The following is a 26,541-nucleotide window of genomic DNA, read 5'->3' on the forward strand; positions in this document are numbered from 1 at the left end:
ACCCAAAAGATCATGGTAAAAGCGTCTAGTAGCATCACCCATGATGCACTAGATAAAACTTATAGTGCCTGGAAGAATCTTAAGTTATGGTTATTGAACAGTACGCTCACTTCAACTTATATTCCGATCGAATCTGTGACCATTGGTAGAGTTGCAAAAGAATTCACTAACGATGTGATATATCTTTAAGTGATAATAATGATGTGATATGTGAAAATGAGGAAACACCTTTCTAAAATGCACATGTTTTACTCTGGTTAGAGATTTCTTGCACTATTAACTCATCAAATTACATAGATATATTCACCCATAGGTAAACGAAAAATCCCCGACTACAAAGTATCGGCTCCTAGGTATTTTGAAACTACAACCAACCCGTGATGTCACCTGATGATCCTCAATGGATTCGGTAGACGAATCAAAGTGCATGCTAGTACATAGAGCTTCTATGTTGTCCCAGATCTAAGAACTAATGGTATACAACCATAACTGCGTACTATTCCACTCGACAAGTGATAACCACTTGGAGAGTCTGAGGGAGGGTTGTTCAGTACATCATTCAATTTCACACATCTGTATGAATGGACATTTTCATGCTCTTATCAATGAAACTTGACGTTTACATCACAGATTCTACTCTCAAGCTCAAGCGGCCTTTACCTTTTTTTTGCGATTGATTCAATTAGGAACCTGTTTAAAATATACGGTGCATTTCTTAATGAGTTACATGATTTTACGTTGAGAGGAAGACCTGATAGTAACTTTTGCATTTTCAAAGACTTTGTCTATGCAGTTTGCATAGGTATATAGATAAGTAATTGTTATTATTGGATAAAATCATAAAATTTTATTAAAATAAATATTGTTTTTATATAAAAGTCAATAAAGTACAAGTCACAATTTGACTCTCTAGGCACATACTCTAACAATATCCAAGAGTTTTGTTATCCCTTATTTATGTTTCTCGATAGCTACAAATCACATTGAATAGCAGGGTCATGTATTCTCGTATGGTCAGAGCTAAATATGTTAAAAGTAGGAGGAAAATGCAGTTTACAAGTTTTTTGAAAATTATTAGGAAATGGAGAGATTCATAGTGGCTCCCTCAGTGCCATTCATTGTTGGATCTTTAAACATTATGATAGAATGTTGTCCAAATTTACAAGATCTTTAATTTAAAAAAAAAATACAATGGCTTTTATTAATTGTTGGCCACTAAATAATAACTTATGGTTAGTTGAATTCGTTTCTTCAGAAACAACTGGTTTATTTAGAAACCTATGTCCAAATATACAAATGTCGAGCCCTTGGTGTCGCAAAGAAGAGAGGTTGGTGACAGTCTTTTGTTGCAGCCAGTGAATAATCTTCTTATCATTTTAACCAACAACTCTGGCATGTTAATGCTGTTAGATCGAAGTTCACGTATGGGGCAATGGAGATCGATATCAAGTACATGAATGCCTTCTCAGTTGTTGACATCGATGACACTGAATTTGTACTATTGAGTGATTTAACAGCCATTTTCTGCTTCAAATATTGGCATTCTTTCGCTAGCTTCGTCAAGGATGTGTTGTGATGACCTTTATCGTGAATTGTATATACAATCCACATTATAGATCCTTACGGGCATCAATTGTTGGGACATCTTGTTCTCGCACCCAAGACGCAGTGAAAATTAAAAATTTTGTTCTTGTGTATCGTGTGTCAGAAACATTCATAGGATGTTTTAAGAATTTTACCTCTGCGTTCTTAATGTTTGAACTCCAAACTATTCCGGTGTTTAGGTGGATATAGCCCTTCTTGTAAATCCTTACGAACTTCTCTTCTCCTTTGATCGCCTAATTGGTCCACGATTAAAAAAATTTTTCCTCGCTTGGATTGCACTAGAAATCGCAAGTGATTTGTGAGTTGATAATGCAGCCTCCAAATTTCAAAAATTTGGAGTCGGTGCGGCGCGATGTGGAAGAAAAACACTTGGCCGAATTTTTTATTCAAAAAAAAACTTCGCGGCCGTGACTTTCACTTGAGAATTGGAGAGAATTTCCTTTTGTTTTGTGTGCAAAAATTAGGTTAGTAATTATATGTAATGCCCGGTTACTCGTACAAATGATAATAATGCGTTTATGTCGTTTATTATGTAGTTATTTAGCTCATTAGATTTCACATGATGATTGAACATGATTTTTATGTTGTCCATGGTGTATTGAGAATGAATATGTGTTAAAATAGTGATAGTAAGATGTCTAGATAAAGTAATGTAATGAAAGTTGGTATAGGACTGCAGGAAATGAGATGAAATTGTGGTAGTTGTTACTGGTTTTAGCATAATGATTTGAATATTGATCCAAATTGAGTGAGGTCATAACCATTAAAAAGCTAAGATATAATGCTACAACTTTCATGTGTTGTGTTTTGTCCAAATCATTGTGGAAGACAAGCCAAAAGTGCCTCGAAGTGTGTCGTGTATACCGCAATTCCCTCAATGACACATGTTAGGAGAATAAGCATAACTTTTTACTCAGACATCCAAATGACCATAAACTAGTTGGAGATTCAAGCTACGACATAGAGCAACAACTTACATGTTTACCACTTTTTCAGATTATGAACGGAAGAGACGTTTCTGGAGCAATCTTTGAAGTGGCTGTACGCATAGTGGCGCCCAGCGCCACTGGTTCTGGATTTTTGGTTTCAGACAGAAAGTGCCGTGCTCGAGCGGTAATTTATGACTGACGGAGTGCCGCCCTGTATTTAACAAGATAAGTTTCGAATTTTTTAAGCATTCCAACCATTCCACAGCTTCTTCTTCAGCATAAGCTCAAGAGAAACTCCAACAAATCTCCCTCCAAAGCTTCTTTCTTCAATTCTTCCTAAATTTTGAGGTTAGAATTCCATTCTCCATCATAAGAACATCATATAGGTGTAAGTTTTCTTCACTTTTAGTTGTTCTACATGTAGAGGAGTGATTTTCACCTAGTCTAAACAATAGTAACTGAATTATTGATACATTTGACAGTATAAGAGCGAGAAACATTGTCTCAAACAAGTATTTGTACGCTTGGACAGTAAGTTGGCATGTTCTTCAAGTAATACATGAGTAATATTATGATTTCAAATACTTCTCATTGTTTATTGCTATATGTACATTGTTAGTATCTTATTGTTGAAAACATAGCACCATATTCCATTGTTATGTATTAAATATGAAAAGAACTCATGAATATTGAAGATGGGTGCTATGTAATGAACATGAACATGAAAGGAAAATGAATGATTTTTACATGATATAGAGCTTGTTGACATCATGGTTGGTTTTAAGTCCACCAAAGCTATTGGCCAATATATGTTCATGGGGCGTGGGGTTGCCAAAGGTTGCTCCCTGACGTCCAACACAGTAGTAGCTATATAATAAAGCAAGCACGGTAGTACAGGTCAACTAATGAGGCTCAAGTACAAAATTGAACATGAATATATGCTATGATATGACATGGTTTAAAGATTCATTGTTGTCCACGACTTGATATGTATGTTCCTTCGATGCATATTGATACGTACACGTGCCAAATTATTGAGTTTTATAAACTCATGTAGCTCATGTATTACAGGATCAGGTAATGAAGATACATAGGATGCCGGTTCACCAATGGATGCTTTTGACGTGCCTCACCTCGACAAGAACCTGGACGTCTTATTGTATAGCTTCCGCATATGTATTATAGTGGATTGTATTTCAGGGCAGGGTTTGAAACAAGTTTCACGATGTTTATGATTATATGTATAACGATACAGTGAATGTTTGAGTATGATTAAATGTATGTATAAATATTGTTGCTTGAGTTTGGATTTTACAAAATATAGGGACATCATGCCAAAAATTTTAAAAACCGTCAAATTGATATCCCTTGTTTGAATTGGTTCATACTATAGGTATATCATTCAAATCCTATTTTGATTATGGTAATCATGTCAAGTATAGAGTAAGGGTGTGACAATTTAGTGGTATCAGAGTCCACGGTTCTTCGACAGGGAAGACACTGCACTTTATCCATGCATGGGGAACTCGGCAAGTAAGTATCATTGTATCCCATAGTTTATGCTAAGTTATGTGTCTATGTATCCTACATGTAGGTTAAGATAAGCGACGATGCCACCAAAACGTAAAGTACATGAAGGAGGGCCATCTAAGGGCAAGGCCCCAGCAGTCAAAGGTGAAGGTAGTGCGCCACGACTTGTAGATGACTTTGCTCAATTACTCCAACAACAAGAAAAAGTCCATGGGGAACAAATACAGCAGCTACTGGAGATGCAACGGACTACTCATGAACAAGCACAAGCACAAGCCATAGTACACAGACATGTGCCTGTTCAGACAGACGAATATGATCGTTTTCGACGTTTGAATCCCCTTGAATTCTTGGGAAGCACCGATCCGACAGTAGCAGAAGAATGTATTATATCATTGGAGTCCATCTTCTCCTACCTTCATATGGAAGATGCAGACAAAGTAAATTGTGCCATCTTTTTATTAACAAAGCATGCAAGAATATGGTGGGAGAGTGCAAGGGAGGCATTACTTGCGATACCATTGACATGGGAAACTTTCAAAACTGTTTTTTACAACAAATATTTCGGTAAAGATGTACGAGCCAAGAAAACCAATGATTTCCTTAATCTGAATCAAGGAACCATGTCAATGACTGAATACATACAACAATTCGAGGCTGGAGTCCAATATGTACCATATATTGCACAGGATGACACAAGTAAGGGCGAACACTTCATGCGGGGACTTCGCTCTGAAATTAAAAGAGATGTACGAATGGCGAAAGTTGCTACATACGGGGAGATAGTAGAAAGAACATTTATGGCAGAACATGATGAACAAGACATTGACAGAGACAGACAACAACAAAGACATCAGTACTTTCAGAAGAGTCAAGGAATAGGACAAGGCAAAAATACTGATAGCAGAGGTACTCGACCAGAGGAACTCCGTGGCAAGGGTCCCCCTCCACATAAAGAACAGGACAGATCACCTTGTCCTAAATGTGACAAACTTCACGGCGGTGAATGTATGCAAGGTTTCAATGTTTGTTATCGTTGCAAAAAGCCAGGGCATCTCGCCAAAAATTTTCCGGGGAGTTCTGAGAAAGTACAGGGACGCCTTTTCTCGATGACCAAAGAGGAAGTGGATGCAGATACATCGATGATTACCGGTATGTTCTTGATATCTGGTATCACTGTATTGTTTTACTAGATTCAGGAGCCACGCATTCCTTTATTTCAGAATCATTTGTAAGGAGACCAGGCATTATAGCAAGTACAACAGAGACACAAATCGCCATAGCCTTACCTTCAGGGCAAGAATTAAAAACAGACCAGATTGTGCGAGGGTGTCAAATATGCGTCCAAGGCCATCAGATGTATGCTGAGTTGATAGTTCTGAGGATGACAGATTTTGATGTGATATTGGGAATGGATTGGCTCTCGAAGTATAGAGGTACTATTGACTGTGGCCTAAAGATGATCAAGTTTGCACCAGTAGGAGCTGAACCATTCACAGTAGCAAGTGCAGGTATATCCTTACCTCTTCGGATAATTTCTTGTATGAAGGCTTGTAAATTATTACAGAAGGGGTGTCAAGGATATTTAGCATCTGTTTTAGTTATTGATCCACCGGTTCGTGAACTAAAAGATACAGATGTTGTGTGTGAGTTTCCAGATGTATTTCCTGATGATGTAACAGGCATACCCCCAGATAGAGATATCAAATTTGTAATTGATATTGTGGCAGGAACTCATCCGATCTCAAGAGCTCCTTATCGATTAGCTCCTACAGAAATGAAAGAATTGAAAGAACAGTTACATGAGTTGCTTGATAAAGGGTTTATTAGACCGAGCTTTTCACCGTGGGGTGCACATGTTTTGTTTGTGAAAAAGAAAGACAGTACTCTTCGTTTATGTATTGATTATCGAGAGTTGAACAAAGTGACAATAAAAAATAAGTATCCACTCCCCAGAATTGATGATTTGTTTGATCAATTACAAGGAGCTGCCATCTTTTCGAAGATTGATTTACGATCAGGCTATCATCAACTAAAAATGAAATCAGATGATATCTCAAAGACTGCCTTCCGAACCAGGTACGAGCCTTATGAATTTCTTGTAATGCCATTTGAACTAACGAATGCACCAGCTGCTTTCATGGATTTAATGAATAGAATTTTCAAGCCATTTCTGGACAAGTTCGTGATTGTGTTTATAGATGATATTCTCATCTACTAACGAACTTTAGACGAGCATCGAGAACATGTGGAATTAGTTTTGCAAACTTTGAAAGATAAACATTTATATGCCAAATGGAAGAAATGTGAATTTTGGCTTGAACAAGTATCATTCTTGGGTCATATCATTTCAAAAGAAGGCATATCAGTGGATCCAAGTAAAATTGAAGTTGTTAATAACTGGCTACGACCTACCACTATTACCGAGGTACGTAGTTTTCTTGGGCTAGCTAGTTATTATCGTCGGTTTATAACTTGATTTTCTAAGATAGCATTGCCTTTGACTGCATTAACTTGAAAAAATGTGAAGTTTGTATGGAACGAAGCATGTGATCACAGTTTCCAGGAATTGAAAACAAAATTGACATCAGCAACAGTCCTTGCGATACCAGAAGGACCAGGAGATTTTGTGGTATACAGTGATGCTTCGAAACAAGGTTTAGGAGCAGTCTTAATGCAGAATGGGAAGGTGATTGCTTATGCCTCAAGACTATTAAAAGAATATGAAAAGAACTATCCACACATGATTTAGAACTCGCAACAGTGGTATCTGCGTTGAAAATATGGCGCCATTATCTGTATGGTGAACGGTGTGAAATTTACACGGACCACAAGAGTTTGAAATATTTATTCATGCAAAAAGAACTGAATATGCGACAACGACGTTGGTTGGAATTAGTGAAAGATTATGATTGTGTTATTAATAATCATCCAGGTAAAGCCAATGTTATTGCAGATGCGTTAAGTCGAAAATCCAGTTCTATTGCTGCAATGCAAATACAAGAACAAATTTTATGGAATTTGCAGAACTTGAAACTTGATATTATTCCAAAGGGAGCTGCAATTCAATTATCATCTCTTATGGTTCGACCAACGCTTGCAGACAGAATCAAGGTCGAACAAAATATAGATAATGAATTCCAGCAATTGAAACAGCGAGATGAGGATAAAGGACATTCGAATTTTGAATTGAATGGGTAGGAATATGGACATATCGGGGTAGATTGTGTGTGCCAAACAAGGAACAATCAGAAATGACATTCTTATTTATGCACATTCTACTCCCTACTCAATCCATCCAAGAGGCACCAAAATGTACAAAGATTTGAAATCATTATTTTGGTGGCCAGGTATGAAAAAGGACATTGCTCAATTTTTTACACAATGTCTAACTTGTCAATAGGCCAAGACTGAACATCACAGACCAGCAGGACTTCTGAAACCATTACCCATTCCTGAGTGGAAATGGGAACATATCACAATGGATTTCATTCTTGGTTTTCCAATAACACAAAGAGGGTTCAATGCTATATGGGTTATTGTGGATCGAGTTACTAAATCGGCTCACTTTCTTCCGGTGAAGACCACATACACGATGAACCAATATGCTGAAGAATACATCAAAGAGATAGTGAGACTTCATGGCATCACAGTGTCCATTGTATCTGATAGAGATCCCAAATTTACATATGGATTTTGGAAGAGTTTACATCATGCCATGGGAACTCGATTAGCATTTAGTACAGCATTCCATCCTTAAACTGATGAACAATCAGAACGAGTGAATCAGATCTTAGAAGATATGTTGAGGGCATGTACTATTGATTTTCCAGGCAGTTGGGACAGTAAACTACAGTTGGATGAGTTTACATATAACAATAGCTGTCAGTCAAGCATTGGAATAGCACCATATATTGCCTTATATGGTAGAAAATGTCGATCTCCAGTACATTGGGACGAAATAGGAGAAAGGAAATTATCAGGCCCTGAATTGGTACAACAGACAGCCGAATTTGTAACCAAGATCATAGAAAGAATGCACAATGCCAAGAGCCGACAGAAAAGCTATGCTGATGTGCGACGTCGTCGATTGCAATTTCAGGTTGGTGACCATGTATTTGTAAAGATGTCACCATTGAAGGGCATTTTGCGCTTGGGTAAGAAGGGAAAATTGAGTCCAAGATATATCGGTCCATTTGAAATCTTGGAAAGAATAGGAGATAGAGCCTACCGAGTTGATTTACCACCGAACTTGTCAAAAATTCATAACGTTTTTCATGTTTCCTTGCTAGCTACGAAAGTATTTGGCCAATCCTTCTCACGCTCTTCATTATGAACCATTGGAGCTTGCATCGAATCTCTCGTATGAAGAACGGCCGGTCCAAATCCTTGATAGGAAATCAAAAGTGTTACGAGGCAAGGAGATACCCTTGGTGAAATTATTATGGCGCAATCATGCAATTAAAGAAGCAACTTGGGAGCGAGAAGACGAGATCCAATAGAGATATCCTGAACTCTATGGTACGTCAAATTTCGAGGACGAAATTCTTTGAAGGAGAGGAGAATTGTAATGCCCGGTTACTCGTACAAATGATAATAATGCGTTTATGTCGTTTATTATGTAGCTATTTAGCTCATTAGATTTCACGTGATGATTGATGTATCAATATTGAGATTGAACGTGATTTTTATATTTTCCATGGTGTATTGAGAATGAATATGTGTTAAAATAGTGATAGTAAGATGTGTAGAAAATGTAGTGTAATGAAAGTTGGTATAGAACTGCAGGAAATGAGATGAAATTGTGGTAGTTGTTACGGGTTTTAGCATAATGATTTGAATATTGATCCAAATTGAGTGAGGCCATAACCACTAGAAAGCTAAGATATAATACTACAACTTTCACGTTTTGTGTTTTGTCCAAATCATTGTGGAAGACAAGCCAAAAGTGCCTCGAAGTGTGTCGTGTATACCGCAATTCCCTCAATGACACATGTTAGGAGAATAAGCATAACTTTTTACTCAGACCTCCAAATGACCATAAACTAGTTGGAGATTCAAGCCAAGAGATAGAGCTACAACTTTCATGTTTACCACTTTTTCAGAGTATGAACGGAAGAGACGTTTCTGGAGCAATCTTTCAAGTGACTTAGCGCAGAGTGGCGCCCGAGCGGTGAGAAATGACCGCCCGAGCGCCACTGGTTCTGGATTTTTGGTTTCGGACAGAAAGTGCCGTGCTCGAGCGGTAATTTATGACCGCCCGAGCGCCGCCCTGTATTTAAGAAGATAAGTTTCGAATTCTTTAAGCATTCCAACCATTCCACAGCTTCTTCTTCAGCATAAGCTCGAGAGAAACTCCAACAAATATCCCTCCAAAGCTTCTTTCTTCAATTCTTCCTAAATTTTGAGGTTAGAATTCCATTCTCCATCATAAGAACATCATAGAGGTGTAAGTTTTCTTCACTTTTAGTTGTTCTACATGTAGAGGAGTGATTTTCACCTAGTCTAAACAATAGTAACTGAATTATTGATACATTTGACAGTATAAGAGCGAGAAACATCGTCTCAAACAAGTATTCGTACGCTTGGACAGTAAGTTGGCATGTTCTTCAAGTAATACATGAGTAATATTATGATTTCAAATACTTCCCATTGTTTATTGATATATGTACATTGTTAGTATCTTATTGTTGAAAACATAGCACCATATTCCATTGTTATGTATTAAATATGAAAAGAACTCATGAATATTGAAGATGGGTGCTATGTAATGAACATGAACATGAACATGAAAAGAAAATGAATGATTTTTACATGATATAGAGCTTGTTGACATCATGGGTGGTTTTAAGTCCACCAAAGCTATTGGCCAATATATGTTCATGGGGCGTGGGGTTGCCAAAGGTTGTTCCCTGACGTCTAACACAGTAGTAGCTATATAATAAAGCAAGCACGGTAGTACAGGTCAACTAATGAGGCTCAAGTACAAAATTGAACATGAATATATGCTATGATATGACATGGTTTAAAGATTCATTGTTGTCCACGACTTGATATGTATGTTCCTTCGATGCATATTGATACGTACACGTGCCAACTTATTGAGTTTTATAAACTCACGTAGCTCATGTATTACAGGATCAGGTAATGAAGATACATAGGATGCCGGTTCGTCAATGGATGCTTGTGATGTGCCTCACCTCGACAAGAACCTGGACTTCTTATTGTATAGTTCCGCATATGTATTATAGTGGATTGTATGTCAGGGCAGGGTTTGAAACAAGTTTCACGACGTTAATGATTATATGTATAACGATACAGTGAATGTTTGAGTATGATTACATGTATGTATAAATATTGTTGCTTGAGTTTGGATTTTACAAAATATAGGAACATCATGCCAAAAATTTTAAAAACTGTCAAATTGATATCCCTTGTTTGAATTGGTTCATACTATAGGTATATCATTCAAATCTTATTTTGATTATGGTAATCATGTCAAGTATAGAGTAAGGGTGTGATATTATAAGTCCTAGTGGTGTATATATAGAGTGAGACTACTAATCTAATTAGGAGTCCCTCTCTTCCACAAGAACTCTAATAATTTTATTATGTTTAAACTCTCATATAATTAATATATAATTTATTTATTAACCTTTAATAATACATGATATAATAATATTATATACACATACTTTATATCATCATATAAAATATCTACATGTATATATATATTAAATTAAATAATCATTATTTAATTTATAAACTATCATCTTGGTCAATTTAATTCTATACTCCTCTAGATCATTTATGAAAATTTATGCATGTTAGTAGTCACAACTACTAGCACAATCATTTAATTAGTAAATTCCAAATTCACCAAAAAAAATGATTCTGAACTCATATAACTCGATCGACGATCCGAGAGAGCCGATTTACCAAAGATACAAGTCTCATTCATATAATGAAAATCGAAAATTTCGAAGATCAAAATTTTCTCTTACCAAATTGGCAGATGTCAGTTTTAGTGAACTCTTTCACAAAACATGCAGTTCCACTCACCTTCTTTATTTAGCAATCATGCTAACTTCCATTTCTTTCATCCTATGGAATCAGCTCATAAACTCTTTTATAATCTTCATGTTTGATCTCCATCAAACTATAGTCGTCAAATTTCAACTCCTTGAAATTTGACTTTCTCAATGGGAACACAGAATCTGATACTTATGTGACCCTCAATGGTTCAAGGATACAGCTAGCCGTGCGTCCACATCTCCATGTGATTCATAATAAAATTTATTCTTATTCGAGTTTACCCTAGTTAACCTCATTCTTTTCATCAACTCTTTGATCAAGAATGTCAAAACTCATTTCTGATTTTACCCATCGGATCATGGTAAGAGCGTCTAGTAGAATCACCACATGATCCCCTAGGTATCACTGATAGTGCCTGCAAGAACCTTTACTCATGGTTAGCGTACAATACAGTCCCTTCAACAAATATATCCCGATCGAATCTGCAACCATTGGTATATCGAGAGTTGCAAATGAATTCGATAACGATGCGATTTATCTTTAAGTATTAATAGTAACATTATATGTGCAACTAGGAAAGCACATTTCTTGCTTTGGCCAGAGACTCCTTGCACTATTAACTCATCAGATTATATAGGATATCTTCACTCGTAGGCGAATAGTGAATCCTTACGTATTTTGAAACTACACCCAACCTCGCCACCTGATGACCCTCAATGGAGTCGGTAAACGAATCAAAGTGCATACTAGTACGTATAGCTCTTACATTGTTCCGGGTCAAAGGACTAATGGTGTACAATCATAATTGCGTACTATTCTACTCGATAAGTGAGAACTGCTTGGATAGTCCGAGGGAGGGTTGTTTAGTGTATCATCATATGATCACCATCCGTGTGAATAGACATCTTCATGCTCTTGCCAATGAAACATAGCGTTTATATCACATATGCTAGTCTCAAGCTCGAGCGACATTTATCCTTGTTTTAGGCTACTGATTCAACTAGGAACATGTTTAGAATATACGGTATATTTCTTAATGAGTTCCATGATCTTACGTTGCGACGCAAACCTCATGGTACCTATTGTATCTTCAAGGACTTTATTTATGCAGCTTGCATGGTATATAGATAAAGTATAATGTCATAATCGAATAAAATCGTAACATATTATTAAAATAAATTATGTTTTACATTAGAGTCAATAAAAGTTCTAGCCACAAGTTGGTTGTCGGACACCTACTCTAACATCAATGTCATTTGGGTTTGTTGAATTTAGTTTTAGGCATATGTTTAGTTAGTTTCCATTTCGCATATAACAGGTTTATGTATGATTTTCAGTCACACAGTGGTGCATTTTTTTCCTTTTAGTGAAGATTTTTGGTGTTCCAGTATGCATACTACCTTCCTGCTTGGTTTAGATTCCAATTTTTTTTTCTGCTGGTTATACAAACTAATAAGATGGGTCTTCCAAGATAAACGAGGATTACATGTTTAGTCAGAAGAAACAAAACATGGTCAAAGTTGTGATTGAACGTATTAAAATGGGCTTTTTAGTTTCAGTATAAATATTACAAAAGTTAAGAAAATCTATATTAAAAATTTGAAACTGTCTGAAATTATCCCCATGAAAATGCCACGAGCTCATATATTCCTTACTATGCTAGTTTTTTTTCATGAGGCGCAAACGGTTCCCCTGCCATAAAATTTGTGCTTTTGATCTAAAATTAATTTTTTTATTATTATTATTTAGTTCGAACATAACCACCAGCTTAAAGTTTTCAACTCACTTCATGGTATAAAAAAAAAATAGTAGCAAACAAAATAATCTCCGTACAGATTTTTCTTTGAACCTCATCGTATCACCTGAAATATAGCTCAGCCATTAACAATTTTTTCATTACCCCCAAAATAGCTCTTCTATCCCACATAGAGCAGAATCGAAGAACAATACGAGTCAAATTGAAGCCGAGTACAAGGGTCACCTTTAAACTGATACAACAGGGTTAACACAAAATGCAAATTGGTCCAGCTACGCCAAGATAAATGTCAATCTTTCTATACAACTGGTGATATTGAAGTTGTATACGAACCGCCACTGTATTTCAATCCTTTTAAAAATGCATTTTGTGTGTGAGGTGAAAGAGTCGCATAAGGAATATCGAAAGAGTGGCTGCTTTCTTGTAATGGTTTGTCTGTTACAGCTGGCTGAGCAGGTTGGTCCTTAGCTATGCCTAGACCAATGTTCAAGCCAATTGATGTGGATTCCGTCACAAAGCTGCATATCAATCAGAAGGTAATCGAACATTAGCTAATATGTCAGTGTATGAATCCTTGGGAGATGTAAAGGTAGAAACTCTTAATGTAAGTCATGGGTAAAAACAGAAAATAAAATAAGAAATCGGCTCCATGCAATAAGTAAAGCTCTATCTTTGAGAACATAGATTTGTGTTCAAGACAGTCAAGTAGGGGAACGTCACTACAATTATGATACATTGGTTCTTGCAGGAAAAAAACCAAAAACTGATGCTCAACGCACACATAAATAAGAATACATTGACTTCTGAAGGAAGTTTCACTTTGCCCTAATGGTGCTCAGATGTTCGAAGAGGAAGTGAAAGGCATTGCAACACTAGGTTATATTCACGATAAACTGCAGAATTGATCTGTGTAAAAACTGATGATGTTGCCATTTAAAAAATATAGCGTTAACAAAACAGCAGCATGAATAAATATTCAGCGGAGCCAAACTCCAAAATGAAAATTTGTATACCTTGCTTGAAAGTCAACCCCGTTAGAGCGAATAGCATTGCAGATGCCACAGATCACCCATGGTGGGAGATAGACATCCGTAATATCAATACTGTAGCAGATGCCGCTCAATGAATCACTATTCATGTCAGATTCCTTTTGCTGTAAAGATATGAAGTCAGCTTTCCTCAGTTGTCTACATCTCACCTGCATAATAAAAGGCGAGACAATTTTATAGATCCAACGGTGAAGCTGTCGAAAGCTTTTACAAAAAGTATCAATGCACTCAGTTTATCATGTCTTGGCAATTCTCAGTTCTTATGAAACAATTTTGATAGAAGTAAAAAAAAACTTAAATATTATCTAATCTCTGAAGATTGCCTTAAATCAACTACAACTTCAAATGATTGATTGCAGGTAATCAATGCTGCTTTACTAATGATAATAAATTTCTATTATTTCTTGAGTAAAACCATGTATCAGTGGGACCAACCTCTGGCGCAGAAAGAGCAGCATTTTCGAAAGCAACTGGTGAATACAGCGTGGGAACATCACCACCAGTCAAAGAGGTCAAAAAGAATCTGTAAGCATACCAAACAAGAAATTTTGATGATTAAAGCAGAAGAAAATGGTTTTCAGTTCTCATATCACAAATTCCAGTGCATATCTCCTTTCGCTGAATATAATAACCGGACAAACAAAATTTATCAGATACTGACCTATAGTTCAAAAGAAAATCATACAATGCATGAACGCTCTTGTTCCCAGTAAACATCAGCAAAGATTGTGGACTGTTATCTATCCCAGTCATGGTCTCCATCGCTCGAGCCTGAAGCATAGATTATTGTTTAAGCGCAGTCACAATAATTTTAATTAGTTTGTCTCATCCAATTTATTCACTTCATAGATTGTAAAAGACTGAAATGGGGATATCTAAAATATTTCATTTTCCTAGTAGCCTATAAAGCATAGGATTGAATTGCAGTAAAATTTCACCATTATAAGAAATGTTTGTGAGGTATGAACAAGAGCAACATCTTATGGTTCAAAGCTTTCAAACAAGAAATGCTGATGATGATCAGTGAATAGTAATCATTATCCTAAAGATGCTTACCCTTTTATCTTGGACCTAAGTTCAGCTACACTTAATATGCAAAAATGAAGATGGACAATTGCAAACCTGGCCGAGATTATATTTTTCTATTTCAGAAAGTTCAACAAGGTCTTCTGCAGCAGCTTCTTCCAGTTTTGAGTTGCAAAGAGGCATTGTGAAAGATGCACCCTGCACTCAAATATACAAATTCAACAATGAATCTTGTGTCACTGATCAACAATGAAGACTAGTAAAATGAAAATTTGCATGATAAAAGAGACATGAAATTACAACAGGAAGGTACTTAGGAATGTGATAGACTGATACTAAAGCTGCTAAAACTAAAATTCGTCCTTTAAAAGAAAATAGCCTTACATGTTCTTTTAGAAGCGACCTTAAATTTGTGGTTGATTGAGATACATAGGCCAAGCAAGAGCACTTGGTTTCCTTTGGACTACAGAGCCCGGTGAACATAACTACAAACTGCTCAGTGCACACTGCAAAAAGTTCAAACAATAACGGAAAACATAATTTTTCTCCTCATGAGGAAAGTCAAATAGAGTAAACTTCAAAAAAGAATCTGATCACAATTCGCAACTTTGCAATTTTTTTAAGATAATAGATATTCCTTCCTAATTTGATCATCGTTTGACTGTCATGTCTTATATCTATAGTTTTAATAAACTACTTTTATAACATGACAGAAAGCAGTTATGGAGAACTATCTAGCAAATCAGTGGTCACTTACAGCAATCTTTACCAGAGTAAAAGTTACTGTGATTTATTCTTACTGATTTCACATGCATTTATTTTCCTTTGTGAAGCTGCAAACATGATGCTGCTTCAGAAATTCTTCCAGGTTTCCAGGCGATTTGTATGATGTATCTCTAGGTTGAAGTATTTATTGAAAGCTTAACAAAAATAAATTGTAACGAGACATTTGAAGCATATTGGCCCCAACAATGGCCCTAGCTTTCACTAGATTTATGGGACGAAACCCACTATGGATCCATGGTGGGCTATAGTAATTTAGACATAAGTGGGTTGGAAATGTTTAATCCTAGTTGGTCTACAAAAATTGGAACTGCGGGCATATTTTATAACTGAACAAGAAATGGTGAGCCCTGGAAAAGTCAAAACAGGCTACCTGTCCCATTAACTATAATAATGAACATTGTCTATTTAAAGAGTTCAAGTGATGGAGAAATAATGAGCATCACAATTAAAAAGTAGAATTCCTGAAAGTGTATTCACAAATATTAAAAGAATGCTGCAAAATGTCAATTACCATAAAATATTTTACACATTTTTTTCCGAAGCATATAGTAAAGACATCGAAATGAATCCTCCCATGCCTGCTGCCGATTACTCAGGAAGTCCGTTTGCCCTTCATAAACAAAATCAACATTAAGACGGGAACATAAAAACAGAAGTTCAAAAAACCAAGGTGAGAGTTTCAACAGTGATACCTCCTGAAGCAGAGGTCAATGCTGCTATAACTGAATGGGGTAGAATTGATTGAGGGTGAACCCAAGAATGAAAATTTCGTGGATTCCTTGATTGGCAGTTAGAGGTAGGCTCAGATGTGCAGCCTGTGCTTTCACTAGTACAACCAACTGACATAAATTGAGACAAACCATTGGAGGTGCCACAATTCGCTAACCTATGAAACCTATGGGACCATGAAATACGGTGGATGAGCACATAAATTTGGCACACAAAATATTTATAGCTCAGGGAAACAGGTTGACACAATTTCAAAAATGACTTCCAGCCCCAGCAATTGCTTCTTTTCCCACCCAAACGACACAATTTTTTCATAGAATGAGCAGGAATCTCCCTCACCCAAGAAAAATGACGTCGATCTCAATTCCCACCCACTACTTGGCTCCTCCAATTCTCTTAGAATGCTTAATTCCCCAATTTCCCTCTCCCATCAAGGTTGTAAAAAACTTCCACTGCTTTTTTTTATCGACCACAAAGCAATCTTCTCTCCAAAAATGAATAACAAGAATTTAAACTGGTTTATCTGATAGAGAAATGGAAGAAATTTAGTCAGTATTCTGTTCATTCGATGCTTGCTCTCTGGTTTTTTCTTTCCTTTCATTTATTTGTACATGTTTGGCAATTCCTGAACCTAAATCTCTAATTACTCTATTGATTGATTTATTACTTTATTAAACTTTATGCAATTTTTTGGTGAAATGCATAAATTATCATTTATAATCTTAATTAGTGAGCTTAAATTTTTCATTTGGGATTTATAATTCGTAGTTTAATGATTAGATTGTTTGATATACATCAATTTTTCCTCACAGTGTCTTACTTTTGAAAGGCATCCTTCTAGACTTTTGCGTCATGCACTCTTCATGGTTATGATTGTTTTCTCAATTAGGGATCAGAATAAAATTTGAGTTCCATAACTGGGACAAGATATTAATGCATAAAAATAAGCGCTTGGCGAGTATTTACGTATAGTTTTCAAGCTGCTAAGTAACAGGAAAGGATCAGTGTGGATCAAGTTCCAACAATGAGAAAAAGAACCTTAACCCATAGTTATCAGTATAATTGATTGCTCAAAGAACATGAACCAAATATTGGCACATAAAAAAATTAAACATGAATAAACATACAGTTTGATGACTTGGTTATACATAACAACATTCAAAACTGAAAATTTTTTATGTCCTCAACATGTCACCATATTAATGGGAAAATAATAGTTATAAAAAATTTTAGACACCGACTATTAACATTATGTATGAATTAACATCTGGATAATGTTAAGATTAGCATCAATCGATGCATAGATAAACTCACCAATTTACACATCTAAACAATGTTAAGATTATCATCAATCGATGCATAGATAAACTCACCAATTCACAGAGGATGTAGATAGCACTCGCATATTAGTTTTTAGGGTCAAATCCAAAGGAATATTGTCTCCAGGTACATGAAATTCCGAACAAAAGCTTTTTGGCATAACCTGTCCTATATTATCAACAGAATCAACTAGTTGAGCTGACAGACCATGAGGTTCGGATGAAACTAATCCCTTTAAAGCTTTATCCTGTACAAGAAAAAGATTCACATCATTTTTGGATTGAAAATGCTCAGCTTCTGTTTCACATAGAACATTATGGTAAAACGTTACCATATCAACAAATGAGGAGCCATTTAACTTATCACCACCCAGGGAAAGCTCTTGAACGCTCTGAAAAGTAATTTTGCTACATTTTTTTCTAGTCTTGCTCACTTGACTTGAGTAGTGTTTGCTACTTCCTGAAGCAACGGTATCATCCAAACTTCGAGGGAACACAAAATAAATCTATTAATCATAAACGTAATCCAATCAATACTCTGACTCGAAACAAAAAGTACCGTGAGTTTTGAGCTTGATGGTTGCCATTCAAATCCATGGGAACAACAGTTTCCTGCCAGTTTTAATTTCTTAATAATTATATGGTGCAAGTAAAAAGGGGTGTGTAATGCAAGTAAAAAGGAGTAAATCCAAAGTAACCTCAGGATTTTTATTTCTGGAAAGCAGCTTGAGGATGATATTGTTTTTCTTGACGGGAAACAGTTCATTCATCCGTATGTCAATATATCTAGGTGCTTTAGACGAGTCAGATTTCTTAGACCCAGAAAGCTCTCCATCTGCGTTTCTACAGTAACCAAGGAATACAAAACTAATGCAAAGAAATCCACAGAAACCTATAAAAAATTAGAAAGAATATTTACCTCATGGAACTAAGAAATGGGGCTGGAGATTCATCGACAAGCTCCGCTAAATTCTTTCTCTTCAGTAGTTCTCCCTACCAGAAGGAAAAAAAGGCAAAATTGTAAATCTCTCGACTCTGTCACACGCAATATCTTGTTAAAGCCGATTCCGTTCAGTAAATCAAACTTCATACATATCATTTCACCCTCGTATGTGCAGTCTACATTACATAACACAAATATTACCCGTAACTCTGAGGGAGTTTTCCGCTTCAAAGTGGAAGTTGAAATCTTTGAACCTCCACCACCAACCTGAAGAGTATTTGATGACAACATCTGACTAGAAGCAGCGAACTTTGTCATCCTCTTCGAACGCAACTACTATGCTTAACCGCAAAACATCAAATATAGTCCATAGATACAAAAGAAAAGAATCGTAACTCCAATAAATTGTGTAAAATTATCAGCATTCATAACCACACGAAAAAAAAGCATAAAAAGTTTAACCAGAAGCATAAAAATTAGAAATAAATGAACTAGGGATTTAAAATCGAAAAAATCCCCATCAAATGTCCATAAACGGGTTCCGATTATCTTTTATTCTTCGATTTGTCTTACCCAGTTTCCTCCGAGGCGGTGGAGACGTGAGAGATGCGGGAATGGACTGCGCCTTCGATTCAATTATTCAATTAATAAGTGCGATTCTGTTTTAAATTATTTTTGGTTCCCTCCCCATTTCTGTTCCCAAGACCGTTAGTCGCCGTTATCTTGCCATATTTTATTCTTTTGAATTTTGAATGTATTATGATTATGATAATATGATATATTGATAATAATATGATATATTGATATGATTGTTTGAACAATAATTAACTAAAGAAAAAAAACTGGAAAATAGAGAGGTAAACATGTAACATTATTTATATTTTCAATAAAATATAAGAATTTACAAAATATTAATATATAACAAAAGAATGTTGTTGAAACCTGAAGAAAAATGATTTGAACTACTGAAATCTGGAATAAAAGCTATGAAAATGCTTAAATTCATAGCTTAACTAAGACTATGAAAATGATGCAGGGAGTTTGCTAGAATTTGGGTGATGTATGTCATGTTTTCTTTTTCTAACGATGAGTTTTTTTTTCTGGAAGCCACGATCTAGATCATAATCTCCTTTACTTGTGCGCACTTGACTTATTCCAACTAGTTTGAAATCTTGATGGCTATCTTATCGCATCTTATTTCTTCTTCCTCCTCTTGGGCTTTGGATCCAATTCATTTTGGGCTTAGTTTAAGTTTATGTAGTTCCCAAAAATCAGTACACATAAACCCTATATATGATTGAAATAATTTAATTATTTAATTAATAACCTAGGTACATGCTATGAAGATAATGAGCAAACTAAGAAAATAAATTTTTAGTTGTTAAACAGAAATTTGACAACATCAGAATGAGATATGGTGAATCGATGAAAGAATTCGATGAACGAGTTAGCAGCATTGTCAACGTACTAAATACACTGAGAAAGTGATGTGTGATCTTCCCAAGGAGTGGGATGTCAAGACAATGGCCATGCGAGAATTGAAAGATCTGAACAAAGTGGAACGTCGTGACTTGTTTACTGATCTAAAAGCATATGAATTCGAGATGCAAACAAGAGAGGTGAATCATCAGTTCCACCAGTCACAAATGTCCTAAGTGGTCTGAAACTGGCGCCAACGTTTCAGCTGAGAAGACCATTGAACAACTGAGCAATGACGCAATGTCATTGTATTCGGGAGGTTTATGAGGAGGAATCAAGTATCATTCCAAAATCACTATCACAAGAATGAATCTAAGGATGAACCGAATGTTTGCTACAACTGTGGCAAAACTGGTCATTTTATAGCTGATTGTCCCAAGCCGAAGAAGAAGAGCGGAAGATTAGTTGAAAAGGGAAAGAATCCCTTTGAGCACAAAAAAAAATTTAAGGATGACAATAAATCATTCACAAAGAAGCATGAAGCCTTAGTGGCTGAAGAAAATAAATCCAAATGGACAGAAACTGAAAATTTTTATCCAACTTTTTGTAAAAGAAATCATTGGCCACTTGTCCAGGTTGGCCTTATTCTTATCTTCGACAATCCACTCCACTCTTGGTTTTTGGATCATATGTGGGCTCCGTCTGATATTGCTACAAGACTATTTTCCTTTAAAATCTTGAGCTGACATATGTTCATGCATCCAAAATTTTCAGTCATCATATTCTTCATTGGAAAATATAAGGATCTTACTAAAAGATGTCATAAGTGTATATAAGATATTTAGAGATCGGAAAAACCCGCTCTGATATCACTTGTTAGGATCGAAAAGAAATATAGAGAGGGTACTAAGCTATGTTAACAGCTTATTTATGTTTTTCAGTCAGACTAAGTACTTCGATCAACTAAAAATTAAGTGCAGAAAAAACTCGATATACAAAATAAACACGTAAACAGAAATAGCCAGGTCAGGTAATTAACAGACTGAATGTAAATAGAGACGGAAGTTTGTTTATAAAAGTTCAAAGATTAAGTTTCTACTTCTCTCTTTGTTCTGTTTCCAGTAGGATTCCCTTAGAAGATTTTATTAGTACAACTCTTGTACAAGCCCCACTTCAGCTCGGTTCAACAACCCTTTGAGCAGAAACTCATAAAAACTACTTAACTTCAATCTATTCAGAAATGGAATTTCAGTTAAAATCTTTCTCACTACAACTCATCCCAGCTATAAAAAACATCAAAAATAATTAAAAAAGTGCACAAATAGATTCTAAATCGATCTGATAGACTTTAAACATGTGAAGATCAGCTTGAAGATAAAACTCTAAGAGATACTGATATAGATTAAAAAAAATGCTCGTTAGTATGTAGAATTCGAAGTAATAGTTATTCTCAACATTTCTCGTGAATTTTCCTTTTATAGATAATGATCCCAATGTTAATAAATATAAACAACACTCACAAATATACTGGACGCCTATTAATCTTGTAGAGAATGTCACATGTCCTTGTCGTTTTTCCAAATATAGTATCGGGCGACTAAATTTCCTTAGATACTTGCTAGGTAATGTAACCAACGAATGTTCTATTCTAAGTACGAATGTATATCCTTTGCTGATTAAATTCAAATTTAAGCTCTGACGTACATGTCTGTTGAATGCAGAGAATGTCTTCAAATCATACTTTTATTGACTTAAACGATTCAGCTCAATATATCCTTGATTGTTGTATACGATCATATCAGTATCATTTTGTTACTTAAGCTTATTGGGTCAATCTCAATTCAGATGAGCCCACTTCAGTGATTTCTTGATTTCTTTATCAGATCAGTATATCCAGCGTACATTAATTTAGTAATTCATATCAGATTTGTTGCATAGAATATTTTTGTCCAATAGTTCAGTTTTTCATACCAGTTTAGTTTTAATCACAAAAATATAAGTAAATTAATTTATCTTAACAAAAATGCTTATGTGAAACTAAATACCATCAAAATAACAAGCAACATAAAATCTTAGGATAATGATATGACAATGTTACAACCCTTTTCCTGTTCTCGAACTGCCTCCAGTAAACCTGATCCCATATTATCTATTGTCATGCCCAAACACAACAAAAAAATATACGAAAATCGATTAATATAAAGTATGAAGGAAAACAATAAAAGAAGGCATGAAATGATAGAAATATCCACCGAGTAAATACGCAATGCAGGGTTTAAAAATATGAGTGATCGAAGAAATCTAGATCAATCTCTCGATCACAGTGAAATCATAAGATACTCAATATCTATGGAGGTACGTGATCCAAAGGTCTCGCTGACACATCTCTCTCGAGATGCTCTTGTGTGACATGGCTTTCCCGAACTAATGAGTGTCTATAAGCGATGTCAACCAGAGTTACCAAATTTTTTATATTACCACTCCCATTGTAGCCCCATACATTCTCTAATATTAGGCTAATCAGCTAAAATAATCGAAGGAAGAAGCTCAACATGCAATGCTCAATATCGAAATATATGGCATTAGTAATCAAATCCATAAAGCCCCAATAAACATCAATATCTCAAATCAACATATAATATGCATTATAACATAAAAATCAAAAGCATATATGTGTGTCTAGTATCTCTAGCAGCCACATTTCCAAACTCGAGACAAACAAAGATGTCCGATGTGAAATGAAAATATCAATCCTTTGATTCTCAAATATTCCACACACAATTTGAAATTTTTTTCATAACTAATATCTTAACCTCAAAACAGAAACAAAATTCGACAAAAATGTAATTTAATTTCCTCATAATATAGCTCATCCAATTCAATGCTTAGAATCAACTTTGTTCCTATTTGATTAAGGTTCGGTTTTAAGGTCAAAACTCATGAAATACTTTATCAATTGACTTTCTTCCAGTTGGACATGAAACCAAACTCAATTTGGTTTATTTCATCGAACACATTTCCAAACTAACCCATTAACAAAGGCTAAGATAGAGATTAATATCGGGCATAAACAACACACTCACATAACTGAGGAGTTTTCATTGAAAATACATAACTCATTCCATCTTAATTCAAATCGAGTACTATTAATTGGAAACTCAAGCTAACACAAATCCCAACCATTTAAATTCACAAAGTTGTGCCAAATAAATTCATTCAATGTCCCCAAAATTATCTGCAATTAAGAGTTAATTTTCGCATGTCCTGTATTTGATATATTACCGTCTGTACCAAAAATTGAATAAATTACTCGATACTAATCCAAAACATTCAAACTAGTTTAAAATGAAAGATAACATGATTATCTAAAACGTTTATTTGAATAGAAATTCTAAATTCTCAACTGATTAATCCCATAACTTAATTAAAAATACAAAATTAACACAAAATTAAATTGAATTGCATCTTTGAACCAGTTTCTGTAAAATTCAAATATCTAATTCATTTCTTTGCAAAAACAAGTGATTTCAAAGTCAAATCAAATACAATTCATCTTCATATAATAATCCCGAAATATGAATATACAAATCGCAGTAATGCAAATATCAAACCTCAACGAAACTGATTTACGCTATCAAATGGTTTCAACAATTTTTTCATTGAGTAAACAGTTTCTGGATGTGTATTTTTTTCTGGAAGCATGTAAACTAAGATCTTCAGGAGCTCAATGAAACTATTGCCAGTGTGACCATTAGTAGACTTATAATTATTTAACATGACGACTGCTGATAACTTTTTATAAGCTGTATATATTATAATCTTTTGTTTCAGACATATTGTGTCCAGCCTCATCTTCAGGTACAAAGACATTCTTATATAAGTGATATGTCTCTCTACTTTCATCCTCTTTATGAATTCCTGAACTTCATTCAACTTGAGATTTTGAGTTATAACTTTCACCATGAAAGACCCAAATAGTGTAAGAAGGATCAATTCCCTTAATGACTAAATGGTCGTACACTTGGTCAAATTTCATATACTTCTTATTTTTACAACGCTTGCAAGGACATAAGATAACTTCACGTGTTTTGGCATAGTTCCTAGCTTGTGTAATAAATTTTGTACCCCTTCTTCATACTCGGGTACAAGCTTTGAAGGCAGATGAATCAATTCCTTATCCATTTCGTAAATCACCCAAACCCTAAGATACAAACATATGACTTCACCATTCATACATAGTTTTACTATAAGTTGACAAATTAATGAAAGGTATAAAATATTATTGTTGTTATTATCATCATATATACAGCAATACACACACAAATTTTATGTTTAATACAAATAAGATTTTATATTGGTTCAATATATATAAAAAATAAATTCAATACACAACATTTATCAAATATTCTTGCCACGAAGATAGTGCAATCTTATATTGCAAAAAATGGTAATCACATTTACTCAATGATCTAATAGGACTACAAAAAAAAGTACATAAAAGATTTCAGACATGATATTCCCTAGGGAAAAGAAATTTAGTCCTTGAGGAGCTTTCTCAATGACATAATGCAGTTAATGTTGATAGAAGTGAGGGAGCTCGATAGGAGGTAGGAGAAGTCGCAAAGGGTTCATAGCAGTGATAGATTGCCTTCGCGGGATAGAAGAGAAGGATCCTCATCAGGGAGTCGACAGAGGTCTCGCTCGTCCCCTAGGCATGGTCAAGGCCCTCCATGGATAAATCAGAGGGTCGAGGAGCATAGAGTGGAAGGTCTAGGTCAAGATGTCCCTCAGGAGCCTGTCGAACCAAGGAGGGGAATGAATGAGGATAACCACCCTACGAGAGGAATGATTCATATGATGTCGGGGGGTGCTACTGATAGAGACTATGGGCTAGCTCGGAAGGATCATGGGAGAAGGTTGGAGAACTTTGAGATATCTAGGGGTGCAGACTTACCACAAGACCCCGTCATCAGCTTTGGGCTGGAAGACCTCCGAGGCGTTGTGACTCCACATAACGATGCCTTGGTGAGGAGGTTGAAGTTTGATTTCTCCTGCTAAGGCCCGGCTTAGTAGAGAAGTTAAGAGATGATGACGTGATAGTTTTATTTTCTTGCTAAGGTATCGCCTAACAAAGGAGTTAGGGGGTGAGGAGGTTGAAGTTTGATTTTTCCTGCTAAGGCCCGGCATAGCAGATGAGTTACGAGATGATGAGGTGAAAGTTTTATTTTCCTGCTAAGGCATCGCCTAGCAGAGGAGTTATAGGGTGAGGAGGTTGAAGTTTTATTTTCGTGCTAACGAATTGCCTAGCAAAGGAGTTAGAGTGTGAGGGTGTAGAATTTTTATTTTCCTGTTAAGGCATCGCCTAGCAGATGAGTTATAGGGTGAGGTGGTTGAAATTTTATTTTTCCTTCTAAGGACTATTTGAGCAGAGGAGTCAAGGGCGTGGGGAAGTGGAAATTATTTTTCTTCAAAATCTTAGTAGAGGACCTTGAAGATGGGGGCGATGAGGGCATACCGTGTTAGAAAAAATTATTTGGTTTGTCGATAACGAACGATGCTTGCCGCTGCAAAAATTACGGTGATCGACCTGCCCGGTCAGCTCTCGGGGATCGACCTGCCTGGTTAGGTCGTGGGGGATTTGGGGCAACGCCCCCAAAAGCTCTTCAGAAAGCAAGGGGCGAGCTGGGCGAGCGTGGTAGTGGTGTTTAAAGGATATTTCGATTGATGTGAACTTTTTCTTCATCGTCATCCTCCAAACTGATTTCTGTGAGGCAATCAGTTAGCTCAATTGGATCAGTTTTCTTATCAGTTAGTGCAGATTAATCAAATATGACATGAATTGACTACATTCAAAGTACATTTATTAAACACTCCATAAGCTTTAATAACTGATGAATAACCAATAAATATTCTTTCTGCAACTTTAGCATAAAAAATTTCAAATTATTTTTTCCATTATTATGCATTAAATATTTGCAACCAAATATTCTGAAGTAGGACACTACACTTTTCTGTCCATGCCAGACCTCATATCGTGTTTTCAAATTATTTTTATTAATCATTGATCGATTCTGAATATAACACGCAGTGTTTACTGCTTCTGCCCAAAATCTTTGAGATATACCGAAATCAGCAAGCATCGTTCTAGCTGCTTATTTAAGTGTATGATTCTTCTTTCAGCTACACCATTTTTCTGAGGTGTTCTCGCTGATGAGAACTAATGCTTAATTCCAATATTTTCTAAAAATTAGGAAATATTTTGATTGAAAAATTCAGTCTCTCGATCAGACCTTCTTCTGTCAATTCCAACTGATTTTTCATTTAATAATCTTTTTAAAAACTTAATCAGTTGTGCAACAGTTTGGTCTTTTGATTTGAGAAGAATAACCCAAGTAAATCTTGTAAAATCATCAAC

At 35.6% G+C, this 26,541-nt stretch overlaps 1 protein-coding gene across 1 annotated transcript; it reads right to left on the minus strand.

The window, feature by feature from the left end:
* Positions 1-12,973: 12,973 nt before the first annotated feature.
* On the minus strand, positions 12,974-19,332 carry LOC140827346 (uncharacterized). The gene is made up of 14 exons (XM_073189997.1): positions 18,909-19,332; positions 18,684-18,757; positions 18,463-18,607; positions 18,324-18,376; positions 18,097-18,247; positions 17,819-18,012; positions 16,409-16,611; positions 16,228-16,326; positions 15,315-15,436; positions 15,027-15,128; positions 14,566-14,675; positions 14,340-14,427; positions 13,869-14,053; positions 12,974-13,373 (listed from the first exon to the last, which is right to left on the minus strand). Exons 1-14 carry the CDS (start codon positions 19,023-19,025, stop codon positions 13,154-13,156), a joined length of 1,863 nt encoding a protein of 620 aa, XP_073046098.1. The 5' UTR covers positions 19,026-19,332; the 3' UTR covers positions 12,974-13,153.
* Positions 19,333-26,541: the final 7,209 nt, after the last annotated feature.

This window comes from Primulina eburnea, chromosome 3, assembly GCF_022965805.1.
Source record: "Primulina eburnea isolate SZY01 chromosome 3, ASM2296580v1, whole genome shotgun sequence".
NCBI classification, from domain to species: Eukaryota; Viridiplantae; Streptophyta; class Magnoliopsida; order Lamiales; family Gesneriaceae; genus Primulina; species Primulina eburnea.